This window comes from Natrix helvetica (assembly GCF_964273705.1).
Source record: "Natrix helvetica genome assembly, chromosome: 3".
NCBI classification, from domain to species: domain Eukaryota; kingdom Metazoa; phylum Chordata; class Lepidosauria; order Squamata; family Natricidae; genus Natrix; species Natrix helvetica.
Genome location: NC_138549.1, coordinates 78,669,375 through 78,685,086, shown reverse-complemented (window position 1 = coordinate 78,685,086; position 15,712 = coordinate 78,669,375). Strand labels below are relative to the sequence as shown.

Genomic DNA, 15,712 nt, shown 5'->3' with positions numbered 1-15,712 from the left:
CGGAGCCTCGCACCCCCCCTGGGGGGCCCGCCCCACTATTTGAGAAGCACTGCTTTATATCAACAACATATTCAATCATCTCTTTCTTTGTCACTTTCTAGTATATCAACAATTGCAATAATATTTCAGATGTTTTCTGTCTGATGCTTCTTAACATTAGTTTCTGTTGCTATCGTTTCTAGACTTTGTTTTCTCTTTGCTTGGGACAGCTATGTAGGAAAGAGACTTAAGAGTTTTAGAGAAAATTGTACATTAAATTTTAATCAGTTTTCTGTTCTTATTTTCTCTGTAACCAATTTCGTTGTATTTAAGTACAACGACAATAAAGATTATACTTACTTATCCTTATTGCCAAAAAGGTATGTCAGGGTTTCTTGGTTTTGTTTTGTTTTAGGGCAAAACTAATTCCCAGCTGTTAATAATTGATCGTGGCTTTGACTCTGTGTCTACTGTGCTTCATGAGCTCACTTTTCAGGCAATGGCTTATGATCTGCTACCAATTGAAAATGATACATATAAGCAAGTATAACTTTATTTTGATCTTTATATGCTAATCACAGATTTGTAACTTCAAACTGCAATAGCTTAGAGATGCATAAGTAAATATGCAATTTTATATTCAGACTCTCTTTGTCTATCAATAGTTTAATAGTTTCCTTTATTGTTATTGCACATCATACAATGAAATTAAACGCCATCTTCAGTGTACATCATATATAAGAAAATCATAAAAATAAAACAAAAGCACACATCCTTCACATTCTATACAATTGAATTGAAAACCCATCATACCACCTTAATATTCCCTATACAGTAGAATTCAATATAGTTCTGCTCTGGGATAGAAGCTGTTTTGCAGCCTATTTGTCCTTGTTTCCATTGTCCTGTGGTTATAGTTCAAAAAAAGGGTGCCCAGGATGAGATGGATCTTTAAGAATGTTTTTAACTGTCTTAAGGCAGCGGTAGCTATAAAGCTCTTCCTAGGAGGGGAGAGGGCAACCAATGATCCTCTGGGCAATGATGTTAACCCTCTGGAGCGCTGTCCTATATGTCATTGTGCAATTGGCAAACCATACACAAGTGCAGTAAGTTAAAATACTCTCTATGGTGCAGCGGTAAAAGGTCACCAGCAGTTTTTCATTCAGTTGTTGTTTCTTGAGAATCCTTTATTGTCTGAATAATATCCCAAGAAGTAAAATGTTTTGTGATGCAATCTGACTTTGTGGTGCAATCTGACTTTTGGAGCTGGGGAGATTCTGGCATGCTACTTATGGTTACAAAATCCCCAGTCCCATGAGTCACATACCTATGGTGGGTTCTGCACTGGAGGCAACAGAAAACTTTCTGCCTACATATGGTGAGAGAATATTGTGTGAACCCTTTAGCACAATATGCCACAATCTGAGCATCTAACTAAGATAGTTTGAGTCACATGGAAAACACTAAAATGAGAGTGGTATGCCAGGAAAGATACCAAAGAGGAAAAACATTGTTCTCTAGAAGCCCATTGTTACCCATCTCAAGTTTCCCAAAAGCCATGCAGATGATCCAGTGGGCTATATTTTATGGGCAGATGAGACAAAGTGGAATTTTGGCCTTTAAAGTTTTTGAGGGTGAAAAAACCCACAAGGCATTGTATAATAACAAAATAACAAAATAACTTCATCACAAATATGAAGCAAGGCAATGGGAATAGCATGGTTTGAGGCTGTTTTGCCGGCTTAAAATCTAAATGGCTTCTAATCATTGAGAATAAACAGTACATTCTGTATCATACCAGCAAATTCTACAGAGCAATATTAGGTTATCCATCCAGAAGCAGAAATTTAAATGAAGGTGTATCATGTGTGACAATGTGTGACAATGATCAAATTGGAAAAATGGCTAAAGCAGAGGAAGGTTTTTTCCCCTTTGGAATGGCTAAGTCAGAGTTCTGGTCTTAACTCTGTTGAAATGTTGTAGTATGACCTAAACTAAAGCATATAGTTCTTGCCAGACAATTCCCAAATATAAATGAATTGCAGCAGTTCTGTAGGAGTATGCCAAGCTGCTTCCAAGTCAATGTGTGGGATTGATCAGGTGCAGGAGGTATTTCTTTCTACAAATTTCTACAAACTTTCATAGATTTTTTCCAACAGTTACAGTTAATATGACTTAATATATCCAATAAAGTACACTATTTTGTATTGTTTGTTTGTTTAAGCAGGATCTCATTATCTACTGAAATTAAACAAAACTCAGATCACATTGTAGGCCACAGTATTACCATTACATTGTATTCTAATTATAGATACTTTTAAAGGGTTGACTTTCTCTCACCACCCATCATCCATTGATTTATCGTAATTGTGAAATGAATGATTTAGCCTATAATCTTTAAAAGTAGCTGCTAGTGATTAATATTTAGAAAGCATGGTGGGATTTATTTCTGAGTAAAGATGTATATAGCATATGATTAGGCTACAACATTTCAGTATCTTAATGTCTAGTGCATCCCATAAACATAGGTTGCTCTATGAACTTTTGTGCATATTTTCATTTTAAGCAAAAAATAGCCTATAAAGTATTTCTTGGGAATACTGTCTGCTGATTTCACTGCTGAAATGACATTATCTGCAACAGACAGCTGAAAAACTGAGCATTTGTATGTTTTATGAAATGCCTTGCTTTGTGTTTTGAACTAACCTGGATTATCTATTTCTTGAGAACTTCCACATGTATTTTAATTTATTTCTCAGAACAGCCAGACATGATTTGGCTAGAGTTCAAAGAAATCTATTCTAATGTATTTAGAGGGCAATAGATCATGGAACATTGTTCTAATCTAGAGGGCACTTTTAATAGAAGCAGTACTTTGGTGAGAGATTTTCCTCTATGGCCTAATTTAAATTAATAATCAACAAGCCATTATGCAATTGCAGTACTAATTCAGTCTCTCTGTAAACTATGCAAAGACTTGATTTCTTGAGAACTTCGACGTGTATTTTAATTTATTTCCTGGAACAGCCAAACATGATAGCATTTTTGTTCCTAAAGGCAGCTTAGAATCATTTAAATATGATTTTAAAATGATATCTAAACAGGCCTCAGATCTCACTGCAGAAATCCAAGATTAAGTTGTTGGTATGTATGACTTATGTAACTGTTTCCAAAGAGATCATAGGGACATAGGGGAGTGGCTATGAACCACCTCTTTCTGAATTAGTAAAACAACAGTGTCTTTCTCCAAGATTTGCATAGTTATTCATTATTTGCTCTTGGTTCTTTCTGCCTGCTGGTGAAGTGACATTACATGCATCCATGTGCACGGGCAGCCAGGAGTAGCTTTAGAAGGAACTACCATATTTTTCGGAGTATAAGATGCACCTTTTTTCCTCAAAAAAGAGGCTGAAAATCTGGGTGCGTCTTATACATTGAATACAGCATTTTTTGCCTCCTGAAGGCCCCCCCCCCCCTTTCACCAAAATGCCTGTGCATACCCTTATGGAGGCTTTCAGAGAGCTCCTGGGGCTGGGGAGGGCAGAAATAAGCAAAAAACGGGCCATTTTTGGCTCCCCACCCCCCAGGAGCACTCTGCAAGCACCCCCAAGACTATTCATGCCATTTTTGAGGGGGGGAAATGGGCCCGTTTTCGCAAAAAACGGGCCATTTTGGGGAGGTTTGCAGAGTGCAAAAACGTTTTTTTTTTTCCTTTTGGAAAGCTCTTTAACTGATAGATGAGAATTACATTGATCAAGTGCTGTGCCAGCAGAAACAAAATCAAGTGCTGCAGATTGTCAGAGATTTCCCTCTCCAGCACATGGATAAATACACCTGGAAACACCTACCTACCTTCTCTCTCTCTCCCTCTCTCCCTCCCTCCCTACTGTATTTCTCTCTCCCCCCCTTTATCCACCTCCTATGTACCTACCTACTCTCCCTCCCTCCATCTCTCTCTCTCTTTCCCCCTCCTTCCCTCTACCTACCAACCTACCTACTCTCTCTCTCTCTCCCCCTCCCTCCCTCTACCTACCTACACTCTCTCTCCCTACCTACCTACTATATTTCTCTTTCTCTCTCTCCCTATCCCTTTATCTACCTAACTACTCTCTCTCCTTACCTACCTACTGTATTTCTCTCTTTCTCTCCCTCTCTATCCCTCTATCTACCTACCTATTTGTTTTTTAATTTGCCTCTTCAAAACCTTGGTGTATCTTATACTCCGGTGCGTCTTACACTACAAAAAATACGGTACATGTCTCAGGGAAAAGAGGAGCTTCCTGTACAATCCTATGCATTCATAAGGAATAACCTTGAAGAATTTGCCCAGCCCTAATATCTGTATATCAAATATAAACAAGTGATTAGTGATAGACTATAGTGATAAAGCTATTAGTGAGCAACTGTAGCATTCAGCTAGACAAAATGCTTCAACAGTAGTCAGTACTTTATTTAGTATTATAGCCATGAGATAACTTTTGTTAAAACTAACTTTCAATTTTCCCCTCTTGTATTTCTACTGCTTTCTGGTTGAATCAGTTTCTGTGAGTTTCTATGCATATAAAGTGTTTCGTGGCATAACTTTAGTACGCTCTGTAGTATTCCTTCAGTCTTTAGTAATCTGCTTAATAGTTGGAAATGTAATGCTAAGCATGTTAGTTATAAATATATGTGAATTAAATAGTTATTTTATCAGAGTCTGCTATGATTGCATGTGAAGTTAATATTTGGATTATTTATTTATGTAAAATGGAATATTCTGTGCACAACAGGATATTAAAGAACTGAGTAGTGTCAAATTCAGTGTACTAAAGGAGAAACTAGGCATCCTAAATAAATTTATAATTGAGTTTATGGAATCTGTGTTGCATTCAGTTCACACTGTTTTATATGTGGTGTTGTAACTTAATATAATTATACTTTCAGCATAAACTTTACATATGGGATATTACCTCCACATTTACTTAGGGACTTAGGCAATGCTTAAAACTGCAGCACTTCATGAAAAGTGCAACTTGTTTTTTCATCAGATTCATCAGATTCTTGATATGTATTCAAAATAAGAGCTTTGCAATACTGCTTTTCCATAGTTTTGAGATATCTGTGCTAAAAATAATGTGTATGTTTAGCTTCATAGATTAAAATTAATAAACTGCTTTTTAAACCTAGGTATAAGACCGAAGCTGCAAGTGGGAAAGAAAGGGAAGCCATTCTAGAGGAAGATGATGATCTTTGGATAAAAATGAGGCACAAACATATTGCAGATGTTTTGGAGTAAGTGTCACTTTGTTAAAAACATTGTAAGCACAGTTATGGAATAACTGTGCTTACAATGCTTAATAGTGTGTATTCAAATGCACTTTTTACCAGGGGTTGGGAACCCACAGTGTTCTGTAGATATATTAAAATATAAGCACCTCACAAAATTATTTGATGGTGAAATATCCTGTCTTCCTCATTTTGTTATTTTGGTCGAACAAAAAAATATTTTTCTCACCAACCTGTGGTATAGGTACATATACATAATGTATATTTGTCTGAAACATATTTTTCAACTGGGGTTCTTCTGAATTCTAGAATTTCAAGAGAAAGCACTACAGGTTCTATGAAAGATCATGATCAGATTTTTTTTCCCCTAAAGCAGTGCTCACACACACAAAATTGAACATTTTCTGAACTAGTGGGTGTCTTTTACATGCCACATCTCAGCTTCCAGAGTTCCCTGAGATCTGAAAATTACTCAGAAGTTTCTCCTGGATAAAAAGGTTGAGAAACCTACTCTAAAACAATGCTTGTCATTAAGCAAATAAAATTATAGACAACTGTTCTATGTATATTTAATTTAATATGATTTCTTTTAAACTTTCAGAGAAATACCAAAACTTGTGAAAGAAGTTTCTTCAAAAAGGAAAGCAACAGAAGGCAAAGTAAGATTTTTTATGTTTATCTTCAATCCTGCTACCTCTCCAAACGCCTCTATTTTTTTTAATAGTTTAGGAATTTTCTACAATAAATACCAAATTGTTTGCAAATGCTTGTAATTTATATCTTTCCTTTCTTATCTCCATTCCTTTAATTTCTGGATCTTGTCTAATATTCCTGTTCAAGACTTCCAAAGTCAATATAAGTAGTAAAGGCTATAGCGGACATCCTTGTCTTGTTCCTTTCTTTATATATAAATTCTCTGTGTAGTCACCATTTATAAATACTTCGGTAATTATGTATAAAATGCTCTTAGTACTTAACTATTTTGACAAATGATTAAAATCCTAGGTAGGCTTAAAGTCCATAAAACATATTCCGACAATATTGTTACTTTATCTACAAGACAGTAACCTTGCTAATTTTCTTGTACTCTGTGATAATAGCACATAGACTTATATACCACTTCACAGTGCTTTACAGCCCTCTCTAAGCGGTTTACAGAGTCAGCCTATTGCCCCCAACAATCTGAGTCCTCATTTTACCCACCTTGGAAGGATGGAAGGCTGAGTCAACCTTGAGCCTGGTGGGATTTGAACTGCCAAATTGCAGGCAGTCAGCAGAAGTAGCCTGCAATACTGCACTCTAACCAATGTGTCACTGAGGCTCTACATAATGTTATTTCCTGATCTTTGGATGAAAAAATTAAGAGAACAAAAAGAAATTTTAAATATGAAATATTTGAATTGACTTTACAAATGTTTTTTCCTCCAGATATCATTAAGTAATCTGGCCCAACTTATGAAAAAGATGCCCTACTTTCGCAAGCAGATTACTAAGGTAAGCAGAAAATTATATGACAAACTGGGAGAAAACACTGTTTTTAAAAATGTAGTTAAAAAGAAAATTAATCAGCAATGAAAAGAAAAAAAAAGTGGCAGAGGGAGGAAGTGAAGGAAGAGACAAACTTGAAAGTATATATTTTTCTGAGAGAAAAAAAATACAAAATATTATAAACATCTATTCAGTATTTCTATCCAAAATGATATTTATATGAAGGTAATTTATTATATAATTTCTTGTTAGCTATATTAATAATGACCAGGTTTGAATATATCCCTTATTCATTGTAAGGTTCTCCAGTATTTTTTGTTACCCAGACACATCACACATAAATACCATAATTTGTAGTAAAAAAAAAAACCTGGCAGTTATCAGTTTCTCATGTATCAATAATAATTGTCATGTTTAATATGCCTATTTTATAAAATTGATGAAATTTCCTTGTTAGTAAGTGGAGAAGATGGAAACCAAATTTCTGAGCTAGCCAACAGTTTTAACTTATAAGATCTATTTAGTTCACAGCAGAATGATTGAGCTGCAATAATTCATACTATATTGGAAATTTTGACTTCTTTTTAAATCCTGATTACAGCCTAAAACTCTGCCCAAATTATGCTGAGATAAAAGCATGACTATAGATATACCTGTATTAGTACACCATATATTGTGTATCAAAACCATGCTTTAGGTAGTTTTGTATTTGAATTAAAGAAATCTTGTATATTTATTATGGTTATTGTTGGAGCAGACCATAGTTTATTTAGTCTTGATTTTAGTAATTTAAATACCGCTGCAGACCTCAAAGGATTGTATAACTGTTGATGAGTCTCAGGGATTTAATGCTTAAATTTTGTGATTCTGAACTTTCTAATTTGCTGCAGTTGTTTATATTAACCCTCATGAATTCCTATTAACAATATTCTAAATTTCATTTAAAAAATCAATAATTTACATTATGTCATGATAATCCTAAGCATGTCTTCATATTTTAAATTCAGTAAGCTTTATTTTCTTCTGACTATTACAACTATAGTCTCAGAAATAAAAAAGCCTTGATTATACTGTAAGTCTTGTTCATTTACAACAGTTTCTGCCTAGAATAATGTGATTGCTTTTTACTTGCATCCAAATATTATCATATCGGTTTTAGGAAATACAAGTTTGTCAATGATTTTTGAATTGTAAACATAATTTAGCATAATTCAAAAGAAAAAATAGCTTTTCCCCTTTTGTTTTGCAGCAAGTTGTGCACCTTAACATAGCTGAAGATTGCATGAATAAATTTAAGAGTAATATAGAAAAGCTGTGCAGAGTGGAACAGGTATGTGAAAGCATTCAAATATCCTGGGTTTTTTATATTAGACAAATCCTAGCCTAAATTGTTTTTTTTTATTCATCCATACGTGCATCGTCCTGACTTGGTCAGTTAAAAAAGAAATACTTGTATTCATTATTAACCAAAGTACACTTTATTAAAGCCAAGTGGTTGCACAGTAGCAAAGTCAGATCTGAAGTTTCATGCCTCAAAGCTCTAATTAACTTTTTCCTCCCCACCTTCCCCATGGTTATCTCAGATTGTTCAATTATTTTCAAACAAATTGTTTTGGTAACAGTCCCTGGCTTGGTGCGCTAGTTGATGTTGCATTCCAATCCATGACCTTAGAACTCAGCAGTTCCCATGGAAAGGGAACCAAGAGTAATTTCGATTTCCCTCATCCCAGTCTCCACCCGCTTTCTCCCTGCAGCTCCTTCCCCCCATAATCTATGGCAGACTGGCATCTGGCGAAGTATGGCTGGTGTAGCAGGATGGCAGCCCTGACACTATCCATCTATCTAATTTTAAAACTGCCCATCTACTTCACGGAGAAAAAATCACTAAACTGATATTATAAAGGGGATCCCTACTTTTTAAAGGCAGTCTACATAGGATGAAATATAATAGGAAATGCTGCTTTTCTGTTTTGTCTAGCAAAACATGAGAAGATTGTTCCATCATGCCTGGAGAACTGAATAATGTTGGAGATGGAACTCAGATACTTCTGAATGGTTTGGGGTCTAGTTTCAGCCCTCAACTTTGCTTCATAGTTTACCTTAAGATGAAGTAACACTTAACATATGTGAATATTGAAGTAACTTGAGCAGTGCACTCTTTTCTAGGATAAAAATGTTGTTTGCAGTCTTTTTAGCTCATGGATAATTGGAAAGGCCTTAATTGTGTCAGATCCTAAACTTTTGGAAATGAAATTGCCATAGTGTCCCATTGTTAGTTTTTAATTAAGGGTAGGAAGAGAACAAGAAACACAATGGTTTGATTTATTTATAAAATAGATAAGGTGAATTCATTTCTTATAATGAACTTCAAGATTGACTAAAACATGTTTCAATGCAGCTGTGTTTTATTTGCTTCTGATATTTTCAGAATGTTTGGAACCTACTTTAGCAAAATAATCCAGTAAAAGTTATGTGTGGGAAATAGGACTTTCATCAAAAGTTCAAATGTGACAAGAAGCTCCTCAAAATTCTGTAGCTGGAATGAAGGCTTAAATACAAATACAATAGCAGAGTTGAAAGGGACCTTGGAGATCTTCTAGTCCAACCCCCTGCCTAGGCAGGAAACCCTATACCGTTTCAGACAAATGGCTGTCCAACATCTTAAAGACTTCCAGTATTGGGGCATTCACAACTTCTGGAGACAAGCTGTTCCACTGATTAATTATTCTAACTGTCAGAAAATTTCTCCTCAGTTCTAAGTTGCTTCTCTCCTTGATTAGTTTCCACCCATTGCTTCTTGTTCTACCCTCAGGTGCCTTGGAGAATAGTTTGACCCCCTCTTCTTTGTGGCAACCCCTGAGATATTGGAACACTGCTATCATGTCTCCCTTAGTCCTTCTTTCTCTTAAGCTAAACATACCCAGTTCCTGCAACCGTTCTTCATATGTTTTAGTCTCCAGTCCTCTAATCATCTCTGTTGCTCTTGTCTGCACTCTCTCTAGAGTCTCCACATCTTTTCTATATCGTGGCGACCAAAACTGAATGCAGTATTCCAAGCGTGGCTTTACCAAGGCATTATAAAGTAGTATTAACACTTCACGTGATCATGATTCTATCCCTCTGTTTATGTAGCCTAGAACTATGTTAGCCTTTTTGGCAGCTGCTGCACACTGCTGACTCATATTTAAATGGTTGTCCACTAGGACTCCAAGTCCCTCTCACAGTTACTACTATTGAGCAAGGTAAAACCATTGTAACATTACATTGACGGTTATGCTAAAAGTATTGCTGTGTTTTCTTGTTTATAATTTAGGACTTGGCTCTTGGAACAGATGCTGAGGGACAGAAAGTGAAAGACTCAATGCGGGTTCTCCTTCCAGTACTGATTAATAAAAGCCACGATAACTATGATAAAATAAGAGCTATTCTTCTCTATATCTTCAGCACAAATGGTAAGGTTTGCTTCATATACAGTTCAGAACCACTTCAGCTTATAATTTGATACTGGAAATATATGATAAAATATAGATGTGGTGAAGCATAACATTTATCATAGAAACCCTCTGAAAGCTATGGTTACTATTTTGTAGTGTCAGGAGCTCTTAAGATGATTGCTAATTGTTCATTGCTTGCTGTAGAACTGGGTTATTAGGGGGAAATGTTTCTGAATGCATAAAAATAAAAACATGGGCTGTGCTAGACAGTGCTTCTGCAGGCCCCATCATTTTTGAATCCTAGGATAATTTGATTTCATTGCAGTTTTAACAGAAATTCATTTGGTAATATACATTATTTAATTTGGCGAGATTGCCAGGAAAGCAGGAGACTGCATTATTCTCTGAAATAGAGAAATAAGTCAGGAAAGGAAAGGATAGGAAAATAAGTGTCCCATACTGCTTTTCTCCAGAAAGCAATTCTATAAGATACATTGAGCTTATCTAGAAAAAGGACTTCAGCACCATTTTGGGTGCAATTCTTCCCTTCCTCATTAGGCTACCATTTCCTAGTCCTAAATGTTTCAAATCACAACTGAAAAGGTGCTCAGAGGACAAATAGTGAGAAATACTATTTAAATGATCCTCTCTTAAAATCATGAAAATAAGAATTATTACATTTTGAGTAGTATAACTAGGAAAAGGTGATAAACGCTGGCATGATGGAAACATTCAGCATGGTATAATTTCCTATGGCATTTAAAGTTTTCACTGATAGTTTAACACAACTTACAATTTACTCTACACAGTTGTTGTTGATTATTAATTCAAAATGTCACATTTATCAAAAGGAACTACCCAAGAAAATTTGGACAAGTTGATCCAAAATGTACATATAGAAAATGACAGCAACATGATAAATAATTGGAAGTACCTTGGTGTGCCTGTCCTCACTACAGTAAGGAATACAACTTTTTTCCCCTGAAAACTACCTTACTTTACTTATTTTCAAGGTTCTCATACCATATATTAGTTTGTTTCTCAGTCTTGTAAATTTTTCTTTTCTCACTTAATTTTTCAAATTCTTCTGTTAGCCATCATTATAATTAGAACAATTTATGAAAATTAATGACAATGAAAGTTTGAAACACAGAGACCCCCCCCCCGAATATAGATTAATAGCACAAAAAGCTGTTAATCATATTGAATTTATAATATAAGAAAGCATTCCAAAAAGTTTTATAATGGTCTCAATAACCTAATGAAAGGTTTGCATAATTATCTCAAGTTAAAGTGGCTATGAAGATAAATCTCAGATGTAATGCTTATCTGAGGGCAACCAATGTATTCATAGTTGATAGGAAAGCTGAACTTGCAACTGTACCGGTCTCATATTACTACATTGTGCCTGAACTTTTGAACTCTGAAGCTGGATTGTACATATTTTCTTATTGAATGGAATGGAGCATTAAAAGAGAAATGTTTAGTGGAATCTCAGGCTATGGTAGATAATTTAGATTTATGAAGAACAAAGCAAACAGTTAGCTAAGTTGCAACTTAGGAGGACTACCTATTGTGGATTTTGGTTTGAATATCTGATTTCTTAGATGATAATAAATGTTCGACTTTTTAGTCTGCAATGCAACGAAGACCATCAAGAAGGAATCGCCCTTCAGAAGGAACATTTCAGCTTTCTAGATGGACACCCATTGTTAAAGATATCATGGAGGTAAATTTTTCATGAAGAATGCTTAAGCAGAAATTTTAAAGAGAGTATGTGACTGCGTACGTGTATATTTAATGGAACAATTCCTCACTCTTAGCCATGCTGTATCCTTGGGTTACAGAAAAATGTTATTCTGCAGAATATGAAAGACTACAAATGTCCATTTCTCTTTAACAAAACGTAACTAATGTCATATTTGGACAGACACACACACTTTTTTATTCAGCTCTTAGCATTTGAGTAACATGCAGAAAGTACCTTCAAGAAGCCAAATAGTTTAAAAGTCCCAGAATATATTTAAATATTTAAAATACTGAAAAAAAGTGCTTTTCTTCAAAGATTTAATAGAAAGCTATACACAAACACACACACACACACACACACACTATACACATACAAACACATACAAACACACACACTGAACACTAATAAATATTGCTGGAAATATACAGCATTTTTAATTCCTTAAACTGATTACATATCTAAAAGCTCTGTCTTCCTCCTAATATCAGTGTAGAAGTAGAAAACTAGTTATATGAACAAGATGCTTTGTCTTGGAATAAGAACATGAAGTGATAAATATTTGGAATGTTGAATATAAATTATTGGTAACTATGAAATGTCTTTTCATTGCAAAAGTGATTCATAAATGGCAACTTCCGTTCCGATCGTTTGTTAATGTATTGCCCATTAATCTTAAGAAATTTTTCCTACTGTATACAGGCCTTAAATCTGGTTGCTGGTTACAGGTAATGTGAATCTTTGAATCGTATAACAGGATCATATTTCTTCGTTTTCTAGGATGCTATAGAAAATAAATTAGATTCAAAAGACTGGCCTTATTGTTCACAGTGCCCGGCACCCTGGAATGGTTCAGGAGCAGTGAGGTTAGGAATTTAAATGTACTTGGCACAATTGCTCCTTGTTTTCCTGATAATTTGTTTGAACAGTTCTTTGTATTTCCCTTTACAGTGCTCGCCATAAACCCAAAACTAGTTACTTGGATGAACGTAAGGGTGGTGCAAAGTTGATTGTGTTTGTCATTGGAGGCATTACGTATTCAGAGATACGTTGTGCTTATGAAGTTTCTCAGGCATACAAGTCTTGTGAAGTTATTATTGGTAAGCCTTCTTTTAAGAATAGTTTTATTGCTTTAATATAATTTTAAAAAGAGGGAAAAACTTTCAAAGAACAAAAGACAGAAACACTGAAAATGAAATAACACAAACATATTATAGGGAAAGCCATTCTGCCTATCTTTTGAATACAGATAATTCTTGCGATATGACCATAATTGAACCTGCCCATTATGGTCACATGACACGGCAGTCATTAGGTGAAACATCTCACCTAATGATCTCCCCATCTTTGCTCTCCCTAATGAAATGTTAAATGAATGTGTGGATTATTAAGCGGAGTGCAGGGTGCCTCCTGGATAGGTGGGCGAGGCATTGGAGGCCTAGCCCAGGCACAGGTCATTTTGCCCTGGTGCCCCCAAGGCCTTCCCCACTCCCAAGATGCCCAAGGCTCCACTTCCCATGACACTTAGCAACACAACACATTTAAGGTTGTTTACAGCATTTCACAGTCACATGACTGTTTTGCAATGATTTGCCCCAAACCGGCATTTTGGGTTTTCGGCAAAACAGTGCCCATTACAAACAATGAGTTTGCACTTAGGACACCTGCGTTTGCTTAATGATCATGGCATTTGCATATGACTGCTGCTTTTGCTTAACAGCCACCACAAAAAAACAAAATCTTGCGATTTGTGACCATACTCTATTTGTTTACTTTACATTCTTCCCATTTTTCCGCTAAGGTAAATTCTAGAAAGGTCTAAAACAGTGGCCTCCAACCTTTTAGGCACCAGGGACCGGTTCCGTGGAGAGAGGTTTTTCTGCAGACTGGAGGGAGAGTGGTTTCATGTGATGCCTGCATCCCACGGATGGGGCTTTGCTTGTTTGCACAGATTGGTTTCTGGCATGCTGAGGACCGGTGCCAGTCCACAGACCTAGGGTTGGGGACCCCTTTTCTAAAGGGGTGAGTAGGACAAGGCTGGTTTATCTTGCCTTTCTATCTCTTTCTCCCCTTCTCTTTTGTATGGTTGCTGTGCTGTTCCACCTGCCAGATTTTTCATTGCAATTTACAATAGTAATAGCATTTAGACTTACATACTGCTCCATAGTACTTTACATCCCTCTCTAAGCAGTTTACAGCGTCACCATTTGCCCTCAACAATCTAGGTCCTCATTTTACCGACCTCGGAAGGATGGAAGGCTGAGTCAACCATGAACCAGTCAGGATTGAATTCCTGGCAATGGGCACAGTTAGCCTGCAATACGACATTTTAACCACTGCACCACCAATGGTAGAAGCATCTTAAAGGAAATGGGGAAATAAATAAATTAGGAAAATCAGATATACCATGCTGGAATTTAGGAGCAATGGTGCACAGAAGCCAGTTGCATGTCTAATCAGTCTGTCAGTTTTTCTGAACATCTAAGTCCTTACTTTTCCTGTTCACATTTAACTGCTGCGGTTACGAATGTTTGCCTTATTTCTGCATTCCTGATCTGGACTACATATGTTTCAGCTCCGTATTTAGATACATTTTCCAGCCTTGTCTGAGGATTTTCAAGCTTTTTTCTGGCTCCTAAAAATTTGTTGAAAGAAAAGTCCCTGGAACCCTGGTTCGAGTGAAAAAATGATAAATTGTTACAATTGCAAATTTTTGAATGTTGCTTGATAAACTTGACACTTTACTTTAGAAATCAAGTTTGATCTAGTGTTTAAGGCATCTAGAAGACTCTTGAGTTCTAGTCCCGGCTTTGGCATGAATGCTGCTTGGTGACTTTGGGCCAATCACTCTCTCTCAGTTCAACCTACGTCACAGGGTTGTTGTGGGGAAAATAGTAGTAGTAGTAGTAGTGGGTAAATTTGTTACCTTGAATTATTTATAAGTACATACTTATACGTATAATAAAGTGACAATATAAACATCTATTTAAAAAATTGCTATGAATGCTTTGTCCTTACTCTCTAATAGAACTATATCAAGTTTTTCATGTTTCGTTTTTCTTCCACACATTAGAAAAATCCTAATCTAGTCTGCTATCAGTGATGAATGTAGTAAATTAATGTTCATGAATGTGTTGTGTTTTTTTTTTTACCAGGATCCACTCACACTGTGACACCTAAAAGACTTCTGGATGATGTAAAAGCACTTACTGTAACAAAACCAAAGGATAGTGTGTACTTGAAAGATGAGTAGAAATAGTGAAACATTCACTTCTGCTTAATTTAACAGATTAAAAAAAATCATGCTATAGATATTATGGATGTAATCTAGCTGGACATAAGCATTTTAAAGACCCCTGGTTTCACTGGAAGAAAACAGTTTAACCATTTTTGCAACTTTTTTTTAAAATCAGTGGGTATTTAAGAGCACTCAGTTTGAACCGGGTTGTATTCTGTGTATATATTTTACAAATAAGTGTTATTTAGAATTGTTTTTTATCATTTGAGATTGCTGCTTTTCATTGTGGTGGGGAATGGGAAGATGGTCAAAATGAAGTGCATGCAACAGCTTGTGTTTTATATTGTTTTGCGTTATACAGTAACTGACCTTTTGTTGTGAAATATTCACTGTAGGGAATGTTCATCACTACAACCTATTACATTAAGACTTGGAGAACATGTTTGTATATATGCTAATAATTTCAATAATGTGTACACTTTCTATCATGGAAACATGTCTGTTTCTAAATATATGGTTACAAAATGTTATTAAATTAAACTATGGGAAGAAACTTAA

The 15,712-nt window shown here is 35.6% G+C and overlaps 1 protein-coding gene across 1 annotated transcript in view; it reads left to right on the top strand.

The window, feature by feature from the left end:
• Positions 1-15,700, top strand: part of STXBP3 (syntaxin binding protein 3) — a 33,311-nt gene extending 17,611 nt beyond the window's left edge. Inside the window, exons 9-19 of the mRNA XM_081946874.1 lie at positions 395-519; positions 5,149-5,253; positions 5,849-5,906; positions 6,676-6,741; positions 7,985-8,065; positions 10,049-10,187; positions 11,021-11,127; positions 11,803-11,898; positions 12,697-12,782; positions 12,868-13,016; positions 15,072-15,700. Of these exons, the coding sequence (XP_081803000.1) occupies positions 395-519; positions 5,149-5,253; positions 5,849-5,906; positions 6,676-6,741; positions 7,985-8,065; positions 10,049-10,187; positions 11,021-11,127; positions 11,803-11,898; positions 12,697-12,782; positions 12,868-13,016; positions 15,072-15,169 (1,110 nt within the window). The 3' untranslated portion in view covers positions 15,170-15,700. The remainder of the gene's footprint in view (positions 1-394; positions 520-5,148; positions 5,254-5,848; positions 5,907-6,675; positions 6,742-7,984; positions 8,066-10,048; positions 10,188-11,020; positions 11,128-11,802; positions 11,899-12,696; positions 12,783-12,867; positions 13,017-15,071) is intronic.
• Positions 15,701-15,712: the final 12 nt, after the last annotated feature.